Source organism: Carcharodon carcharias, chromosome 5 (assembly GCF_017639515.1).
Source record: "Carcharodon carcharias isolate sCarCar2 chromosome 5, sCarCar2.pri, whole genome shotgun sequence".
Classification (NCBI taxonomy): domain Eukaryota; kingdom Metazoa; phylum Chordata; class Chondrichthyes; order Lamniformes; family Lamnidae; genus Carcharodon; species Carcharodon carcharias.
Window position 1 is genome coordinate 17,616,349 of NC_054471.1, and position 22,450 is coordinate 17,638,798.

General features: G+C 45.6%; 1 protein-coding gene across 1 annotated transcript in view; it reads left to right on the plus strand.

The window, feature by feature from the left end:
- LOC121278118 (dynein heavy chain 8, axonemal-like) overlaps window positions 1-22,450 on the plus strand; it is a 2,067,071-nt gene that overhangs the window by 223,096 nt on the left and 1,821,525 nt on the right. Inside the window, 1 exon segment of the mRNA XM_041188205.1 lies at window positions 20,646-20,759. Coding sequence (XP_041044139.1) covers window positions 20,646-20,759 — 114 coding nt within the window.

The window sequence follows — 22,450 nt, forward strand, 5'->3', positions numbered from 1 at the left end:
ATAAGCCTGAGCACTGAATGTATGTGTGCTGCCTTCAGGCACACAGGAGTCAAACATTCACAGATGCAAGGTGAGGATGTCAGGACTGTCCTCACTGCATCTTGTCATCATCCTCCACGAATCTTGCGGTTATTAGGGCCTCTTGGACACCTGCCTCATCTGGCCAGTGTGATGGTCACATCACCAGCATCCTTGCCTTCGAGGACCTCACCTTCATGCCTTCGACATTCTCCTCGTCGAAAGAGACATGCAGCTCCTCCATCTCCTCCTCAGCCAGGTTCTCCCCATTGCAGCACCAGGTTGTGGAGCATGGCAAGCTACTGTGAAGTGTAACACCCTCTGGGGACCATATTGCAGCGTTTCACTAGACCTGTTGAGGCATCAGAGCTTCACTTTCAATATCCCTTTGTTTGCTCCACCAAAGTCTAGGTTGCGGCATGAGCCTCGTTATACCGTCTCCCTGCTGCAGCTTGAGGCTGTTGCACAGATGTCATTAGCCAAATCCTCTGTGAGTATCCCTTGCCCTCAAGGAGCCAATTTTGAAGCCTCTGTGGATCCTGGAAGATGTCAGGGATCTGAGACCTGCTGAGGATGTAAGAGTCATGAATGTTCCCTGGGAATTGTGCACAAACCTGTGTTTGTGATGGTCGCAGACCACCTGAACACTCAGCGAGTGGATGTCCTTGCGGTTGACGTAGTTGATTGCTTGCTGCCACAGAGATCTATTTGCCATCCCAGTGCAGTCGATGGTGCCTTGCACCTGTGAAAAACCAGAGCTCACCATAAATCACAGTGCCCTTGCTTCCTGGCTTACCTGATCCCGGTGAAAATGCATAAAGTTCTTTGCCCTCGTGAGGATAACGCGTGTAACATCCTGGATGCACTTGTGGGTGGAGGCTTGTGAGATTCTGCACGGGACAGCTGTGGTTTCCTGGAAGGAGCCACTAGCTATTGTTGACTGCCACAGTTACTTTTACAGCCACTGCAATGGATGCCCTCCATGTGCCCCTGGTGCCAATATCTGCAGCAGGTGGCATATCTGACCAACCAGTTCCCGAGACATGCGCAGTCTTCAGTGACGCTGGTTGTCAGTCATCTGCAGGAATGATATGTGTGGTCTACAGGCCCTGAGCCTAGTGAGGTGCTGATGATCAACAGCTCGCTGTGGATCCTCAGCTGCATGCACCACGAGGGCCTGTCGCACCTTCAACTTGAGGGTAGTGCTCCTCCCAGTAGCGAACCAAGTGCCTCCATCATACTGTTCTCCTTCTCTGATCCCTGTAGGCCAAGAGGCATACCACTAGATCACAAGGCTCAATGATCCTGATGTTCTCCTCCTGCAGATTCAGAGAGTGAGACGCGTGTGTTAGGACCTCTTTTGGTTAAGTCTCAAGGCCTCTTCATGCATTCTAGAAGCTGCTAGCCACTACTTGGATGGCCAGTGTGTAGGTGCTTCATGGCTGTCCGAAACCCCACCCACCTCCGCCCTACTCCACTTGACCTTTGGCTACTGGACTGCATGCTGTGTCCTCTGCTCAGGCGCGGGCATTCTCCTAATTCACACTGCAAGTCTGCGTTGTTAGCTTGAACCACGAGGGGTACTGGTCCAAACCTGCATAAGACATTGCAAGGGGCTCTGAGCACCTTCACCAGAGACTGCGCCATGGCCACCTTTCGCAAGGGGATTCTACAGCTTGTTCAGTTGTCCAATTGTTCTGCAGCCCTCTAAAAAGCACATTAATTAGCAGTTTACACCTGAGGGGTGAAGCGTTCTAGAGCAGTTGTTGGCACATTTATACTTTTGCGTTGCATGGGTGGGCAGAAATGCTTCAGGGGCCCGACTCCAAGTATGTCAATGGAGTTGCAGCTGAAAGGTCTCAGCTGTTGAAGAATGCTCACTTTTGACAAACATTTCCAAGTGCATGGCCACTTTCCCCACCCTTCACCCTCAACCCCATCCCACCGCCTCCCCTTCCCAACCTCCCTCTCACCACACCCACCCGCCCCAGCATGTGCTTGTGTACTTCTTTCAGTCTATGCTGCTTGCCCACGCCCAGGTCCCACCCACACTGGAGCCCATGCCCCTGCACCACACTGAAAGCCAGCCGAGAAAAAGTGACTTGCCTGTGACACCACCCCACCACCCCCCACATTGAATGCATGGCACCTCTTCCTTGATATCCTACGGGTGATCCTCTTGACCGCTGTACAAGGTTCTGTGGACTTTCCTCCAAATTGCCCTTGGAGTTCAGCTCGCCAGGTGTGTGCCTTTTAAAGGCAGTTGTAAGTCACACCAACATAGCAGGACTTCCTCTGGAGGTCCCCAGCATCACAGTTGCCAGTCTTCAGCCAATTCGATTCACTCCACGTGATATCAAGAAACAGCTGAAGACAATGGATACTGCAAAGGCTATGGGAGCTGACAATATTCCGGTAATAGTACTGAAGACTTGTGTTCCAGAACTGCTGCGCCCTAGCCAAGCTGTTCCAGTACAGCTGCAACACTGGCATCTACCTAGCTATGTGGAAAATTGCCCATGTGTGTCCTGTACACAAAAAGCAGGACAAATGCAACCCGGCCAATTACCGCCCCGACAGTCTACTCTCGATCACCAGTAAAGTATTGGAAGGGGTCATCAACAGTGCTATCAAGCGGCACTTGCTTAGCAATAACCTGCTCACTGATGCCCAGTTTGGGTTCCGCAAGGGCCACTCAGCTCCTGACCTCATTGCAGCCTTGGTTCAAGCATTGTCAAAAGAGCTGAGCTCCTGAGGTGAGGTGGGAGTGACTGCCCTTGACATCAAGGCAACATTTGACAGAGTGTGGTATCAAAGAGACTTAGCAAAACTGGAGTCAATGGGAATCAGGGGGAAAGCTCTCCGCTGGCTGGAGTCATACCTAGAACAAAGGAAGATGGTTATGGTGTCGGAGGTCAGTCACTGCAGGAGTTCCTCAGCCATCTTCAGCTGCTTCAACAATGACCTTCCTTCCATCATAAGGTCAGAAGTGAGGATGTTCGCTGATGATTGCACAATGTTCAGCACCATTCGCGACTCCTCAGATACTGAAGCAGTCCGTGTCCAAATGCAGCAAGACCTGGACAATATCCAGGTTTGGGCTGACAAGTGGCAAGTGACATTCATGCCACATCAGTGTCAGGCAATGACCGTCTCCAACAAGAGAGAATCCAACCATCGCCCCTTGATGTTCAATGGCATTACCATCACTGAATCCCCCACTATCAACATCCTGGGGGTTACCATTGACCAGAAACTGAGCTGGACTAGCCATATAAATACTGTGGCTACAAGAGCAGGTCAGAGGCTATGAATCGTGCGATGAGTAATCGACCTCCTGACTCCCCAAGCCTGTCCGCCATCTACAGTTATGTGATGGAATACTCTCCACTTGCCTGGATGAGTGCAGCTCCTACAACACTGAAGAAGCTGGATACCATCCAGGGCAAAACAGTCCGCTTGATTGGCACCACATCCACAGATATTCACTCCCTCCATCACCGAAGCACAGTCGCAGCAGTGTGTACCATCGACAAGATGCACTGCATGAACTCACCAAGGCTTCTTAGACAGCATCTTTCAAACCCACGACCACTACCACCAAGAAGGTCAAGGGCAGCAGATAAATGGGAACACCACCACCTGGAAGTTCCCCTCCAAGTCACTCACCATCCTGACTTGGAAATATATTGTCACTCCTTCACTGTCACTGGGGAAAAACCTGGATCTCCTTTCCTAACAGCACTGTGGGTGTAACTACAACACATGGACTGCAGCATTTCAAGAAGGCAGCTCACCACCATCTTCTCAAGGGCACTTAGGGATGGGCAATAAATGCTGGCCCAGTCAGCGAAGCCCACATCCCGTGAATGAATAAAAACAAGGTAAATTTGGACGCACTGACAGGCTGAACAGATCATCGCAAACTGGTTTCACGACAGCGTAAAACCAATTTTTGTCCATCATGCCATATTGTCCACTGATGTCACCAAACATGTCTACTGCCAAGGGAAACGGAAAATTCCGGCCTTTGTCTGCGACACAACTTCTCAACAACTAGGCTTCAATCTCCCGCAAAGCATGTAGACAAATCTCAATAGAATACGGACTGGACATGGCCGATGTGACCACCTGATGTATAAGTGACACCTCAAGACTCACCCGCTGCAACTGTGGATACCTTGACTAAACCATGGATCACATAATAGCATCTTGCCCATGACTCAAGTTTGAAGGTGAATCCTGGATTTGCACTTGCTCCCCAGCATGGTATTGGATTGACTCGGGAACCTGAGATTAAAATTGTGATGGCAGCTTCTGTTCCTCAAGGCATACAAAAGAAAAAAGAGAAATTGCAGTGCCTTTCTTCTAAGGTCCTTTATTTCCTGATGTACACTCTGTCCTACTGTGCAGCCACAGTTAGGAGGCCTATAAAATATTTCCACTAGTGGATATTTACTTCGCTATTTCTTACTTTCACCCAAACTGATTCTACATCTTGATCTTTGAAATCAAGACAATTTCTTACTATTGTACTGATCTTATGCATTATAAACCATACTGCCACCTCCTTTCCCTTTCCTTTCCTCCTGTTGTTCTGAAATGTCAAGCATTCTTGAATATTCAGTTCCAAGCCTTGGTCATCTTGCAACTATAGGCAGAATTTCGTGCAGGCGATGGGGTGTCACCTGCTAGAGAACTGATGAGAAACCCACATTGCCTACTTTGGAGATAGCCCACCAAAGCACGAGCCAATAAGGCAATGGGGAGGCCAGTGTTTTTTTTATTCATTCATGGGATGTGGCTTTTCTGGCTGGGCCAGCATTTATTGCCCATCCTTAATTGCCTTGAGAAGGTGGTGGTGAGCTGCCATCTTGAACTGCTGCAGTCCATGTGGTGTAGGTACACCCACAGTGCTGTTGGGAAGGGAGTTCCAGGATTTTGACCCAGCGACAGTGAGGGAACAACAATATATTTCCAAGTCAGGATGGTGAGTGAATTGGAGCAGAATTTCCAGTGGTGGTGTTCCCATGTGTCTACTCGCCTTGTCCTTGTAGATGGTAGTGGTCATGGGTTTGGAAAGTCCTGTTGAAGAAGCCTTCATGAATTCCCGCAGTGCTTCTTGTAGATGGTACACACTGGTGCTACTGTGCATCGGTGGTGGAGGGAGTGAATGTTTGTGGATGTGGTGCCAATCAAGTGGCTGCTTTGTCCTGGGTGGTGTCAAGGTTCTTGAGTGTTGTGGGAGCTGCACTCATCCAGGCAAGTGGGGAGTATTCCATCACACTCCTGACTTGTGCCTTTCAGATGGTGGACAGGTTTTGGTGGACCATTACCAGGGTTCAAGGTCCTTGAGACAGATGTCCAGGCCAACTGAGAGCTGTTGGGCAACCAGAGGATGGCAGATCTTTGGCCCAGAAGCATCACAGGGAAGGCCGTGGCTACTGCAGGAGCAACAACTATCAGAGGCCCAGGATCACGGAACATTGCAAACCTAAGTTAGGTAGGTAATATCGGGAGGGGTTTTATGTAGCACAGCAGCGGATGGCTTTTAGTGTGCCACCCCCCTCCCCCAACTCAACTTTTCCTGATGCCAAGTCCCTCCGAAGAAGGGAGCTCCACCTGAATCCGACATGCAGCCCACACATGATTACTTTTTTTGCACGCTGCATGGCAACAGGCCCACCTGCTGCTGGGTTAATGCTAGTAGCGGTGGGTTGAGGCCCTCAAGTGGTCATTAATTGTCCAGGTTAACAATGGACCTTACTGTCCTGGATGTATTCAGAGTGGAGGTGGGAATGTGACAGGGTGCTCACCTATTACCCTCCCATTGGATTAAATGCCCTTCCCTGCTTCCAAACAGGCCACTAGGCAGTGCAGAAGATTCCACCCTTTGTTTCTGCAATGGCTATCATGTCATACTCTTTTAATTCTATTTTTGCTATCAATTCTCCATCTTGTTATGCATGCTGCAAGCATTCGGGTAAAAAGCCTTTAATGTTTTTTTACTGTTTTTGCCTACTTTGACCTTATTTGCTGGTGCACTCTTATGTTTCTTCAGAACCTTCCTGTCACAGCCTGGGTATCATTACTCCTATCATTATCCTACGCTATTACCTTGTCCTTTTTCTCTTTACCTTTCTGAACCCTCCCCTACCCCGACTTTTTAGTTTAAAGTCTTCTCCACAGTCCTAATTATGGTTGAGGCCCCTGCACTGATCCCTGTGGCAGTCCGCAAGTTTGTCATTCTGAAAATGCCTTATTTATCCCAACTCCTGTTAGTTAGCCAATCCTGTAAGCAGACTAAAAACCATAAATCTTGTGTAGTAATCTTTTATGTGCCACCTTTTTTAATATTTATTCATGGGATGTTGGCGGCAAACAGTCAGGAGGAGACCCTAACATTGCAGGCAGATATGGGTGCGCTGGTCAGATGGCCTAAGGAATGCCAAATGGAATGTTATGTGGATAAGTGTGAGGTGATGCACTTGGGCAGGAGAAACAAGGTACAAGAATACACGAGGAATGGTAGGACCGTGGAAAGTAAGGAGGATCAGAGGGACGTTGCTGGACATGGCCACATGCCCATTAAGGTAGCGGAACAGGTAAATAAGGCGTTTAAGAAGGTAAATGCCATACTTGCCTTTATTAGCCGAGGAATAGAATATAGGAACAGGGAGGTCATGTTGCAAGCGCAAAGAATGTTGCCTAGGCCACAGCTTTAGTTCTGCGTGTTGTGATATGCGCTTCACGGGGGGGGATGTGATTGGAGTGGAGAGAGTGCAGAGGTCGTTGACCAGGATGCTGGCTGGGCTAGGGAATTTGACTTATGAGGAGACATAGCATAGACTGGGGTTATTTCCCCTGGACCAGAAGAGAATGAGGGGTGACATTACTGAGGTTTATAACATTATGTGGGGCATAGATAGGGTCAACAGAAAGGAACTTTTCCCCATGGCCGAGGGATGAGTAACCTGGTGGCACTGATTTCAGGTAAGGGACATGAGGTTGACTGGTGAGGTGATGAGCAACTTTTGAACACAGTAATGTGGGACGCACTGCCTGAAAGGGTGGTGGACACAGAATGCCTCCTAACATGTAATAAGTATTTGGATGTGCAGCTGCGATGTCATGGCATAAAAGGCCATGGGGATAGTGGTCGGAAATGGGATAGGCGATTTTGGAAGGTGATTGACATGCGCAACTTCGAAGGGCCGAGGGACCTTTGTCCATGACCCACACCTCTGACTCTATCAGTCTGTGAATGAGCAATGTTGCAGCAATAACAAATCAATCAATCATCAGTGCTATAGATAGTGGGAAGACAGAGCGGGTGTCACTGTTGACCTTAAATACCTGGCCGCGAGCGCTCACATGTAAAGCAGAAACGGCCATTCATTGTGGTTAATCGCACATGGACTCTGCACGCGCACGCCACACCCCAACCACAGTGGCCCACCTCAGGCCTTCAGTGCCTCCTCTCCCCGCTACTGCTGATTAGTCACACAAAGATAGTACGCCTGCTCTCAACCCCCCCACAATGGCCACCCTGGACACATTCTGCGTCCATCACTTTAGGAAACACACGGTCTTAGCTCCCATAGCAAGGAGGTGCAACTACATGTAGCGCCGAGGGCAGCAGATGGCCCTTGGCAGCGAGACCTTGAAGCTCCCCTTCCACAATCTCATTACCATGATTAGGACATGTGTTGGAGTTCTGAATATGCACCTAGCTTCAACTTCTGCAGGTTGACCCCAGACTAGTCATGTGCGACTAAGAGCAACCCATGATGTGGGGGAGAACTCATCTCCTCATGAACCACTCAGACTGATGTAAGCACCCAGCTTCTCCACCCAGCGTACGAGAAATGCCCAACATGATTCAATGCAGTCACGACAGTAAGACTTGGGCGGGGGGGCCCTCAAAGGCTATGGCTACTTGCTGGGTTAAATGCCCAATGCCAACACGGTACTCACCTTTCCAGAGCGCAACAAATCATTGGAGCGCTTACGGCACTGGATCCATGTGCGCTGCACCATGTCGCGGGAGCTCACCACATTCGCCAAATCCTCCCATGCATGTTTGGTCATGTGGGAGGGCCTCCTCCTCCCATCCTGGGGGATCAACACCTCCTGCCGTGCTGCCACCTCCTCGAGGATGGCAGCAAGGCAGTCATCAGAAAAGCGAGGGGCACATTGGCCCCCCGCTGGCCTACCCTGCAGCCTGCCCTGCTCCTGTGGCAGACCCTGCAGCCTGCCCTGCTCCTCTGCCCTTCCCTCCAGTGTGCCCTGCTCAGAAGACCCCCTGCGGTGTGATCTTGATGTGGCCATTGTGAGCAGCCTACAGGAGACTGCCAGGGCTTCCTTTAAACAGATTGCCAGGTCGCCATTGGACCCGGGGGTCTGTGCATGCCTGCTACAGCCCGCACAGTCCCACTATTCACGGGAGTCGGAAATGCACTGGGCAGGCCTTAATTGGCCCGCCTGTGCAAAATGGCAATACAGTCCCGATCGTGGGCGCTGATCGGATCCGTGCCCGCCCTCCTGCTCCGCCAGCCCGACAGTCAGAGGATTCTGCCCATACAGTTATACAGCATGGAAATAGGCCCTTCGGCCCATCATGTCCATGCAGACCATCAAGCACCAATCTATTCTAATCCCATTTTCCAGCACTTGGCCCGTTGCCCTGTATACTTTGCGTTTCAACTGCTCATCTAAATACTTTTTAAATGTTGTGAGGGTTCCTGCCTCTACCAGCCCCTGAGGCAGTATTCCAGATTCCAGCCACCCTCTGGATGAAAAATGTTTTCTTCAAATCCCCTCTAAACCCCATGCCCCTTACCTCAAATCTATGCCCCCTGGCTGTTGACATGTCTGCTAAGGGGAAAATTTTCTTCCTATAGACCCTATCTGTGCCCCTCATAATTTTGCATACCTCTCTGAGGTCCCCCCTCAGCCTTCTCTGCTCTAGGGAAAACAACCCTACCCAATGCAGTCTCTCTTCATAGCTGAAATGCTCCAGCCCAGGCAACATCCTGGTGAATCACTTCTGTACTCTCTCCAGTTCAATCACATCCTTCCAATATGCATGCTGTAGCCTGGATCCATGGATGCTGGTGGTAGAGGTTCCAATTGATTTCCAATATGGCTGACCAGAAATCTCTCTCACTCTTAGCCTGCCATTGGTGCATGTTGGAAAGATTTCCAAGTTGATACTCAGCCTGTTTGGCCATGTTATGAATGCACCCTCCTTGGCCATCAAGCCCTGAAGTGAGACTTGAACCTGCAGCTTCTGGCTCAGAGGCAGGGCTGTTTCCTTCACCTCCAAGCCTTTACTACCTGCTTTTATCTTTCATGCTAGTTTTCTTTTATACTCCAATTTCTACCCCTTTGTTTTTTCTTTGAGTTCTCCTTTGCTGATTTCTAAAACTCTCAGTATCTTCCATTTTACCAACAATCTTTACATCATTGTATTAATTTTCTTTTAATTTGATACTATCCTTAACTTATTAAGTTAGCCATGGAATGGTTCATCCTTCTGGCAGAAACTTTCTTTCTCAACGGAATATATCTTTACTGAGAGTTATGAAATATCTCCTGAAATATTTGCCACTGCTTCTCTACTGTCTTCCATTATAACATATTTACCCAGTCCATTTAGGCAACTCTGTCTTCATTCCCTTGTAATTCCTTTTATTTAACTTTAAGACACTGGTTATGGAACCACATTTCTCAGACTCAAACTGAATGGGAAATTCTATCATGCTATCACTCTTGCCTAGAAGATCCTTTACTATGATGTCTTTAATTAATCCAGTCTCATTCCACATTACTAGTCCCAGAATATCCTGGACCCTGGTAGGTTTCAGAACATATTGTTTGAAAATCTATCCCGAATGCACTTTATGAACTCATTCTCAGGGCTATTGATTTGTCCAATCGATGTGAACAGTAAAGTCACCACAATCATTGCAGTACTTTTCTTGTAAGCCCCCATTATTTCTTGATGTTTTCTCCATCCCACAGTGTAGCTACTGTTAGTCCCACCATTGATTTCTTTCCTTTGCTATTTCTTATCTCTGCCCAAGCTGATTCCACTTCTTGATCTTCTGAATCAAGGACATTTATCACGATTGCACTGAATAACAGAGCCACTTCATCTCCTTTTCCTTTCTCCTCGTCCTTCCAAAATGTCAAATACCCTTGAATATTTAGAACCCAACTTTGACCATCTTGTTTAGCTTGCAACCTTGGCTGTTGTATCATACTCGTTTATTTCTACTTATGCTATTGATGCATCCATCTTTTTACAATTGCTGCAGGCATTCAAATTAAAACCTTTAATCCTGCCTTTTTATCTTTTTTCCCAACTCTGATATTATGACTAGAATCTTTGGGTTGGTGTGCGGCGGCGGGCGCCACTCGCCGATGCGTAAAATGACGGTCGGTGACGTCAGGCGTGCGTCCCAACATCATCATGTGTCATTCTGATTTTCAGTTCAGCGGCTGCCCACCGGAGTCGGCTGCATGCCCGCCAAACTGTCAAAGGCCTATTTTGGCCATTTAGAAACTAATTAAGACTTAACGGAGCTGCCCATCCAACCTCAAGGTTGGCAGGCAGGCGAAGAGCCCAGGCGGCCTTTGCATTTATCATAAAACCTCATCCACGGGCTGGATGAGGCTTCATGAAGTGTTTATAAATTGAATACAAATTTTTATCAAAGTTCATTGACATGTCCCAGCTTTTCTGACACTGTCACATAAAAGGACATGTCTAAAGATTATTATTTTTTCTTTATTAAAATGTATGATAACTAAACTAATCTCCCTGAGGCAGCTCTGTGCCTCAGGGAGATTTCTGCACTCTTTTGCACGCATGTGCGAAAGAGCGCAGTCCCTGACTCAGCCTACTCCCCCCGCCCATAAAGGGAGCACTCAGCGCCTCCGTGTGTGTGTCACGCTGGGCGGGCCTTAATTGGCATGCCTATGTAAAATGGCGGCATGCATCCAATCACGGGCGGTGATTGGCTGTGTGCCCACCTGCGCCTACTCCTGCTCAGCCCCCCCAACGAGGAGAAAATTCACCCCCATGTATTGGTGTATTCTTATATTTGTAGGCTCTGTCCCTTCCTATCACACTCTGTTTATTATTACTCATGTTATTACCCTGTACTATTGCATTCTCCTTTTTCTTTAATTTTCTAAGTCTCCCCTCACAGGAACCCTCACCCCACTATTTTGTTAGAAGCCCTCTCTACAGCCCTGGTTTTATCATTTGCCAGGGCAATTGTTCCAACAATTTTCAGTTAAATTCCGCCCCAGCAGTATAGCTCTCTCTTTCCCCAATACAGTTGTCTGAGCTGCATGAATTGAGACCCATTTCTCTCAGACCAATCTTTATGCCACACATTTGTTACAATCTCAGGAGGGACAGCGACTTTTTTTAAAAGTAGAAGAAATCCTAAGTTGTAATTATTTACCAAAAGAATGAAGCCCCAAGAGTTCACGGGTTAAAAATAGAATAATTTTTACTGAACTTGAGTCAAACAAAGCAAACAATAACTACTATCTTAGCTAACCAATGATAACCTACAAGCCAGAATCACCAGATAGTAGGCATGAATTAACAGGCTAATTACTGTTGATCATGAAATATAAACTACATATTCAAAGACCCATACAACAACAAATTTGATGACTTGGCTCAGAAGTCCACACAGTATCTCGGTCATTAAATTCAGTCACAAAGTCCTTCAAAGCTCTGTTTTCCTTGTGAATAATTTCAGCTCCCCTCCTTATATGAGCAAGTCTGATTCCCAGCTGATAGCAGCATACAACCAACCTGAGTTCCACAGGTACAGTCTTCGACAAAAGCAGTACAGGTCTGCAGAACCTTCTCAACTCAGTTCCAATGGCATAGATCTATCAATATTATCTTCAAGTAACAGAAAATGCTGCAGCAATTTATTCTCAGCTTCTAAATATGGCCCCTGTCTTCTTCAGTTTGCCTGTACAGCACCACTGGACTGATCAGCTTCTACACTGACCTTGGATGACTTTGCATCCCTTTGTATCGCTTCAGCCAGCTTCACTATGCCTAGAAGTTTTGGTCTTAGTTTTGGCTTCCTTAGAAACTGGCAGTGTCAATTTCCTTTCTCTGTTTCTTTTCTTAGTTTCCTTTCTCAGTTTCCTTTTTTCAGTTTCCCTTTTCATTAAGGGACTATTTCAAAAAACATAAGCTTGGCAACCATGGATTCATCACACATTCAACTTTCTTCTTAATTACCCTATGCCAACTCTTTCATGGCTATGGTAGGAATCTAGAGATTATAGAGATTATTACATTTGTGGTTCTGCTTTTTAATTTTTCCCCTGGCTGCTCATACTGACTTGGCAAAATGTCTGTTTTAGTCCTACCTAATGCATTGGTACCCACGTGGACCAAGAGAACTGGATCCTTCCCCTCTTAGTCCAAATTCCTCTCCAGATGTGTCCTTAAAGAGATGTCCTTATCCCTGGCACTGGGTAGGCAGCACAGCCTTCGGGACTCACTCTCAGCTGCAGAGAACAGCATCTAGCCCCGTAACTATACTGTCCCATTGCTAAAATAACATTATTGTAACTTTTTGACCCTCTCTACTTGAATGACCCCTTGCACCCCAGTGCTGTGGTCAGTTTGTTCATTCTCCTACTCAATCCCTACTCTTGTCTACATTACCTGCATGAACCTCCAACCTGTTGGACAGTTGCAAGGGTGAAAACAGCTCGAATGCTATCTTCTGGATCCTTAAAGTCGCCTCACTCACAATCATACCTTCCTGTCCCTGACCACAGACCAAATTCGAAATACCTATCCCTTGGAGTGTGACTGCCTCCTGGAGCATTGTGTTCAGGTAACTTTCCCCTTCCCTGATGGATCACTGTGTCAAAATTCTTAAACAACAGCTTAGGAACTCTAAGCCGAAGTTCCTCTAGCTATAGACACTTGCAAATGTAGTGTCTGGGTATCATACAAGATATGCACCAGAGCCAACATGCAGCAGCTGCAACACCTTACCTGCCATGGCATTTCACTGTGTTTCATTTAACAAAGTAGGTTTAGAAATATCACTCAATAATTATCTGTAATTATATCAAGTGATTTAACTAGTTAAGCTATAAATTTAATGTAATGCTTAGATCTTCCCAATACCAGTTTAAACCACTACCCTCATTTATAGAAAGAGAAAAAACTTTAAACTCAGCAACCACTTACCTACCTGCTAATTGATGCTTCCAGGCTTCAGCTCTTATATCTTGCTGATGGTCTCTGGCTCCTTCACTTGGATCACTCTTTATTTGTATAAAGCCAGAACAGCATCTCCTCCCTCACTGCACTGATTTCCATCACTTATCAAATTCCCAAGCTTACACTTTATTTCAAGCTGCACTCAGTCATGAGCTGCTATCTTCATGCTTGCAGGCTGTTTCACATAATGTCATTTCGCGTAACATTACATTTTCCAGGAACCAATTAACGATAGAACTTCCTAACTTCCTATAGCTGACTGCCTAGTTCTGACTAATTCAGCAGTACAGGCAACCTAGATTCTGTGCACATGACTATGTCAAGCTGTTGCTTGACTAATCTGTAGGAGACTCTTCCAATTTTGGCACAAGGTCCCAGATGTTAGTAAGGAGGCCTTTGCAGGGTCGACAGGGCTGAGTGTAGCGTTGTCCCTTCTGATGCATAGGTCAATGCCTGGTGGGTCGTCCAGTTCATTACTTATTGATTTTGTTGTACCACAGATACAACTGAGTGGCTTAACAGGCTATTCTAGAGGACATTTAAGAGTCAACCACATTGCTGTGTGTGTGTGGAGTCACATATAGGCCAGACCAGGTAAGGACGATAGATTTACTTCCTAATGGACATTAGTGAACCAGATGGCTTTTTGCAACAATCAAAAATGGTTTTGTGGTCACCATTACTGGGACTAGCTTTTAATTCCATATTTATTAATTGAATGCCCCTTAATAATCAACTTAAATCTATGCCTCCTGGTAATTGACCTCTCCATTCGGGAAAACAAGTCTTCCCTGCCCACCCTATCTAGGCCCCTCATAATATTGTTCACCTCAATCAAGTCAGCCCTCAGCCTCCTCTGTGCTAAGGGAAAAAATCCTAGCTTACCTAACCTTTCCTCTTAGCTGCATTTTTCCAGGCCTGGCAACATTGCTGTAAATCTCTTCCGTACTCTCTGCAAAGCAATTACGTCCTTCCTGCATTATGGTGACCAGAACTGTACACAAAATTCCAACTTAACCAGCATTTTATACGCAGGGGAGGTGGTGGCATAGTGGTATTGTCACTGGACTGGTATTCTAGAGACCCAGGGTAATACCCTGGGGACCTGCATTTGAATCCCAACCGGCAGATGGTGAAATTTGAATTCATTAAAAATCTGGAGTTAAAAGTCTGATGATGACCATGAAACCATTATCAATTGTTGTAAAAATCCATTTGATTCACTAATGTCCTTTAGGGAAGGAAGTCAGCCATCCTTAGCTGGTCTGGCCTACATGTGACTCCAGACCCACAGCAACATGATTGACTCTTAAGTTTTTTTTTAAATTCATTCATGGGATGTGGGCTTCGCTGGCTGGGCCAACATTTACTGCCCATCCCTAGTTGCCCTTGAAAAGGTGGTGGTGAGCTGCCTTCTTGAACTGCTGCAATCCATGTGGTGTAGGTACACCCACAGTGCTGTTAGGAAGGGAGTTCCAGGATTTTGACTCAACGACAGTGAAGGAACGGCAATATATTTCCAAGTCAGGATGGTGAGTGACTTGGAGGGGATCTTCCAGGCGGTGGTGTTCCCATCTATCTGCTGCCCTTGTCCTTCTAGGTGATAATGGTCATGGGTTTGGAAGGTGTTGCCTAAGGATCCATAGTGAATTCCTGCAGTGCATCTGAATTCCTGCAGTGTCTTCTGAACAAGGGCAATTAGGGATAGGCAATAAATGCTGGCCTAGCCAATGATGCCCACATCCCATGAACAAATTAAAAGAAAACTTCAAGAAATACATCCCTGCTTTTGTATTCTATACCACATGCAATAAAGAAGAACATTCCATTTGCCTTCATTACCTGCTTATCTATCTGTCCTGCCACCTTCAGGAATCTGTGGACATGCACCTCAAGGTCTTTCACTTCCTCTACCCCTCTCAATATCCTCCCATTTACTGAGTATTCCCTTGATTTGTTTGCCCTCCCAAAATGCATAATCTCACACTTCCCTAGATTGAATTCCATTTGCCACTTTACCATCCACTCAGCCAAACCACTGATATCAATCAAGTCCAGAGCTATTCACATTTAAGTCCAAATCATTAAGTTTTTTTTGTATTCATTCGTGGGATGTGGGCATTGCTGGCTACGCCATCATTTATTGCCCATCCCTAACTGCCCTCTTCAGAAGACATTTTATAAGGCCTGGAGTCACATGCAATCCAGTCAAGCTGATTGTCTTTTTACAACAGATGGCCTTTTGCAACAATTGGCAATGGTTTTGTGGTCATTGTCAGACTTTTTAAATTCTAGATTTTATTGAATTCAAATTTCACCATCTGCCATGGTGGGATTCAAATCGTGGTCCCCAGAGCATTACCCTGAGGCTCTGGAACACTGGTCCAGTGGTAATACAAGAACACCACTACCTCCCCAGAAACAGCAGGGGAGCCACACAGCCCTGTGGAATGCCGCAGGAAACCAATTTCCATTTGCTAAAACACTCATCAATAATTATTCTTTGTTCCCTATCACTGAGCCAATTTTGGATCCAACCCACCACATTCCCCTGTATCCCATGGATTTTTACTTTTTTGATGGTAGTTAATCTTTGGAATTACTTATGCCTCCTCAGGGGGTGGTGTCACTGGAGTACCAATCCAGCAGCCCAGGCTAATGCTTTGGGGCAAGGGTTCAAATCCCACCATGGCAATAGATTTCCCCACAAGGGGTAACATGCATTCACCATGTACCTGTCAAGTACCCCCAAAAGATCACCTCCCATTCTTCTAAACTCCCATGAGTATAAGTCCAACCTGCTCAACCTTTCCACCTAAGACAGCCCCTTTAACCAGGAATCAGCCTAATGAACCTTCTCTGAACTGCCTTCAATGCAAATATATCCTTCATTTAATGAAGGGACTCAAAACTGTATGCAATACTCTGGTCCTTGTGGAGGTTAAGTCCCAACTTCACACTGAGGATACTTTCTACCTTTGTGTTAAATGGGATAGGTTCAGAACAGATCTAGCAACTTAAAACTGGGAATCAATGAGGTGGGCCATTAGCAGCAGCAGAATTGTATTTAATCACAACCTGTAACCTCATGGCCTGCTGTATCCTTCACACCACCATTACCAGCAAGTCAAGGCATCAACACTAGTTCAATGAAGAATGTAGGGGAGCCTGCTAGGAGCAGCACTAGACATACCTAAAATTGAGATGTCAACCTGGTGAAGCTGCCACACAGGTCTACAAAATGCCAGATATCAGAAGCAGCATGTGATAGACAGTGTTAAGCGATCGCACAACCAATGGGTCAAATAAATGCTCTACTGTCCTGCCACAATCAGTCATGAATGGTAATGGATAATTAAACAATTAACCAGAGGAGGAAGCTCCCCAAACATCCCCATTTTCAATGATGGGGAAGCCCAGGACATCAGTGCAATAGACACGGCTGCAGCCATCTTCATCCAGAAGCGCCCAGTGGATGATCCATCTCAGCCCCTCCTGAACTCCCCAGTATCACAGATACCAGTTCTCAACTAATTCGATTCAATCTACCTAATATCAAGAAATGACTGAAGGCACTGAATACTGCAAACGCTAAAGGCCTTAACATCATCCCACTGGTAGTGTTGAAGACTTGTGCTCCAGAACCAGCTATGCCACCTAGTACAGCTACAATATAGCATTGACCTGACAATGTGGAGAATTGTTCAGGTGCGTCCTGTCCACAAAAATCAGGGCAAATGAGATCCAGCCATTTACTGTCCCATCAGTCTACTTTTGATCATCAACAAAGTGATGGAAGATGTCATCAACAATCTTATCAAGTGGCGCTTACAGAGCAATCACCTGCTCAATGATGCTTAATTTGGGTCCGCCAGGTCCACTTGGCTTCTGACCTCCTTACAGCCTTGGTCCAAACATGATCAAAAAAGTGGAACTCAAGAAAGGAGGACAGAGTGACTATCCTTAATATGAAGGCATCATTGGACTCAATGTGGCATGGAAGCATACAGAAGCATAGGAGCAGGAGTAGGTCATTTGGCCCTTCGAGCCTGCTGCACCAATTCAGTATGATCATGGCTGATCCTCCACCTCAATGCCTTACTCCTGCGCACTCCCCATACCCCTTGAGGCCTTTAGAGTCCAGAAATATATCTGTTTCCTTCTTAAATATATTCAGTGACTTGGCCTCCACAGCCTTCTGTGGTAGAGAATTGCATAGGTTCACCACCCTTGAAGTTCCTCCACATCTCAGTCCTCATCTCAGTCCTAAATGGTCGACCACGTATCCTGAGACTGAGACAGGAGCTCTGGCAAAAATGGAGTCAGTGTAAATTCAGGGGGAAAATCCTCACTGGTTGGAGTCATGCTTGGCACACAGGAAGATAGCTGTGGTTGTTGGAGGCCAGTCATTTCATCCCCAGGACATCGCTGAATGAGTTTCTCAGGTCAGTGTCTAGGGCCCACCCATCTTCAGCAGAAGTAGGGATATTTTCTGATGATTGCACAATGTTTGTACCATTCACAACTCTTCAGATACTGAAGCAGTCCATGTCCATATGCAGTTCTGTGGAAGGGTCATGAGGACTCGAAACGTCAACTCTTTTCTTCTCCGCTGATGCTGCCAGACCTGCTGAGTTTTTCCAGGTAATTCTGTTTTTGTTCTGTGATTAACACCTTCATCGCAGGATAAAACTCATTGGCCAGCATCTTCCGGTCGGTGAGCAGGGGTGGGGCCCACATGCCGACGCGTAAAATGATGCAGGGTGACATCCGGCATGTGTCCCGATGTCACCCCGTGTCATCTAGATTGTCAGTTCGGCGGGTGTGCATCCGAGTCAGAAGCGCCTGCCAACCTGTCAACAGCTATTAAGGCCATTAAAAAACCAACTGAACTCATTAGTGGACCTGCCTGTTAGCGGGCAGCCTGGGAGCCCAGGCGGGCTTGTGAAGAAACATGAAGCCTCATCTATGGGCGGGATGAGGCTTCATGAGTGATTTAAAAAATGCAGAAAATTTTACAATAAAAGTTATGGACATGTCCCAGATCATGTGACAGTGTCACATGAGGGGACATGGCAGGGAAATTTTTTTCTAATCTTTATTAAAAGTTTCAAATCAGCGCCGATGTCCCTGGGGCAGCACTTGGCCTCAGGGAGATTTGTGCACTCTTTTGCGTGCATGCGCGAAAGAGCGCACTCCTGGGTGAGGGAATCCCACCCTGCCTGCACAGGGAGCGCATAGCGCTTCATGGTGCACGTCACGCTGGGCAGGCCTTAAATGGCCTGCCCATGTAAAATGGCGGCGCACCTCCAATCGGGAGCACCGATTGGAAGCGCGCCCACTCGCGCCCTCTCCCACACTTCCCCCCTAATGGGGGGGAAAATATTGCCCATTGTAACCAATATAATTTGTTTGGATTCATCAATATCCGCATCCCTTTCCTCAAACTTTGAGGTGTATTATAATCTTAACCCCATTTTTGAGACAAGCCAGGTCAGGAGCACGTTCTCTACTTTAGGTCGAGAAAGTCTGATCCCAAGGATGCTTAAATGGTTCGAAGATATTAATCTTTTTGTTCAACAAAGAAAAAGAGCCTGTCAAGTTTATTACCGTCCTTTGGGCCGCTTTTTCAACCAGATTATAAATTTTCCAGCTGTTATAAGGGTCTAGGTAAAACCTCAGTGATGTACTCCCTGACTTTAAGGAATATGGGGTTGGTTTCTTGAGCCACTGATACAGAAGACAATGTGAGACAATATATATTCTAAAATTTTAAGTATCTTATTAAAAGACCAAACATGCAATTCAAAGACTAGGTTGGAAACAATGAATCGCAGCATTAGATCGGTTCTGAAAAAGGAGAGATGGTACGGTCTTATTCCTAATAGAGAATCCAGTTTTAAATTTTGATTGAAGCAAAATACTGCAGATGCTGGAAATCTGAAACAAAAACAAAAATTGCTGGAAGGATTCTGAAGAAGAGTCATACTGGCTCGAAACGTTAACTCTGTCTTTCTCTGGAGATGCTGTCAGACCTGCTGAGTTTTTCCAACAGTTTTTGTTTTTGTTTTAAATTTTGATTGTTACAGTAAAAATATTTTAAGTAGAATATTTATCAAATATTAAAGTAATAGTTACCTTAATACTCTGAATGAAATTTGCCTGAACTGATGAAGTAAAGCTGCCTTATCCAGCTTGTTCCTGAATACTTAAAGTGTGACCTTGGTTTGTGTAATTAATTTCTTACTTATCACAGCAGTCTCTTAATTGTAATGAGGTTTCCCCCTTTGTGCCCCAAATTTCTTCTTATCACTCTTATTTCCCATGAAAGATTTTAATTTAATCCTAAGGAAATTTATATAACTATCAAATTCTATGTAATGCATTGGCCTGACATATCCGAGAAAAATGAATCTTGCTAATTGGTCATGCTTGGTCAACATTTCCTTTATAGAATCACAGAATCACTGAGTCAAGAATTTGTGTTATGAGATTAGAATATGAATTTTTAAATTTTCTATCCGAATGTGATTTGGTTATCAATCCCTACATTGGGCTGCCTTTCTGACAGTGTAAGGAAAAAAAATATGCTGGTGTGCAGTTTTTTGTGTGTGTGTCTTTTTTATTAGTGAATCCTCGTTGCTCTGTGTTGGTGCTGCTGGCATTACAGCTCTCTAGTGCGGGTCTTCTTCCCTGATGGGGGCGAAAGCCCCACACTCAAACAATAATGGCCACCCAGAGCATATTATTGCTGCAGGGCAACTGGATTTCTGTTTGGCATGGTGCTGATCGACTAAGGTCGAGGAGGATGGGGGTGTGGGTGTTGTGGAATGGATCATCTGTCCACCCATAAAATCCACTCCCTTGTGCCATTTTGTGAAAAGAAGAGACATGTCGCCGAAATTTTTCATCTTGCACTCATCAGGACAAACTCAAGAATGGCAAGTTTCAAGCGATCGCAACAATTTTTACCACAGAAGAAATGTGTGTTGATTGGTTGGCAAGCTGACTCTGATTGGCTGAGGTGTTACCATGGAAAAAACAATGGGGAATTATGGGCTCCCCAAGCTCCCAGGTAATTCAGAAAAGGTGCAATGCTTGAACATGTTCCTTTTGTTTGCAGAGAACTGGTCCCTGTGTATGAATGCATGTCACTTCTAGCAAGTGTAAATGAGCCACATAACGAGCTTGATTGATTATCTTAAATTGATAGTTGGCCACTCAGGATTGTTCAGCAAGTGTTGCCCAATTACTGAATCACATCTAATAGGGATGTTTGTTTTGTCATTTGCTAGTGTGAGCTGGTTGAGTACTGATCTGTTTATACTTTATTTTTTAGATGTGGTTGGAGCTGGATTCTCAAATCACTGATGCGGCTAATGGAGCAAAGGACAATGTGAAGTTTCTGCAGGCATTAGAGAGAGTCTGTGAGCCACTTTATAATTCAGATCCAGTAAGTTATTTTCAGGAATTTTCATTACAGGTACTTGCAAAGTTACTACAGGGTAGATTTCAGCTGATGGAGGGTGGTTTTCCTAGCACCTAATTTTCAAAGGTGTGATTTTAATTGCACTAAGATTAAATTTCATGATTTAAACAAGACTGCAGCCACAATACAAATTGGGTGTATGACTGTTATACAGGTTTGGCCATCTTTGGAGTGTTTTAAATGTTGCATCTACTGTTGCATATCAAGTATTTTAGTAGTAAGCATTTCTCCACTTGTGAACTGAACACTTTAGTACACTTTATATAAGGATTTTTAACATGAAGGAACATGTGATTTGGGGGCTTGTGTAGATTAAAACCTGTGAAATTTAAAGTGGTTTGAGAAACCAACTCCCATCCACCAACTTTTGCATCTCACTCCAGTGTATGAGGCTGAGTGCATGCAACTCCCTTGGGAAAGGTGGGCTGACAATTAACATTCATTAATCATGCAATTACTTTGACATTAGCACAGACTTTTGACTTTAACATCAGGACCCTGGGTTTCCTGGGCTTCCTGAGTCTTGGCAGTGAAAGCAAGGTGAGAACATAGGCAGTAATTGGGGAATTCAGTCTATTTCATGGAAAATGACAATCAATACACAATAGCCTCAACTAGTTTCTTAGCTGCTATTGGGAAAGGGTGTTCACAGAACTTTTGTGAGAGTTTACATTCTACAGGTTGGAGGTTTGTGAAATCACATCATTCCTCTTGCTGCATTACATTGGACCTCAGTTGAGGAGAAATATGATCAGTAACAGCATCAGGATCAGTAATCTGCTGATCACAAATCTGTAGCTGCACGGGAGGGGAGCAGCAGAATAGAAATTAGCAGAGTGGGCAGCAGCCAAGGATCGAAACTCACAAGAATCACTGCCAGCAAAATGGTTACAGGTAGAGGCTCAGTTCTTTGACTATCTGAGGAAGTTCAGGTTGTCATTTCAGGTGATGGCAGGCATCTGTACGTTTCTAGAAGATCTTTACCAAAAGATTGGTAAGAATGTGGAACTTGCTAACACTGGCAGCAGTTGAAGTGGATAGTGTAGATTCATTTAAGGGGAATCTAGGCAAGCAAATTAGGGATGAGGGAATAGATGGTTACTATGGTAGATTTACATGAAAGAGGCTCAAAAGTAGCATAAACACTGGCATAGACTGATTGGTCCTAATGTGGTGGAGGCAGGCTCAATGGAGGCATACTATGGGAACTAAGTGAATTGCTCACATCTCCACCTTTTAGCCCATTTCGATCCCTTCCCCCCACCCCACCCCTACTAGGGCATTCTGCCACTTGCTTGTCCTGCTTTCTACCCTTAATGTCCCCATTAGCACATCCTTTAGATAATATCACCACCATCAACACCCCTTTGTCCTTTTGTCTATGACATCTTTGACAGTCTCTTCTTGGCCTTCACCAATCAGTGGCCCCCTATCGAGCTCTACCTGTCCCACCCACCCCCCTCTACCAGCTTATACTTCATCTCATTTCTATATGTCCTAGTTCTGATGAAAGGTCATACGGACCCGAAACATCTACTGTGTCCTTCTCCGCAGATGCTGTCAGACCTGCTGAGTTTTTCCAGGTATTTTTGTTTTTGTTCTAGATTTCCAGCATCCGCAGTATTTTGCTTTTATCTAAGTGAATTGCTCATTCG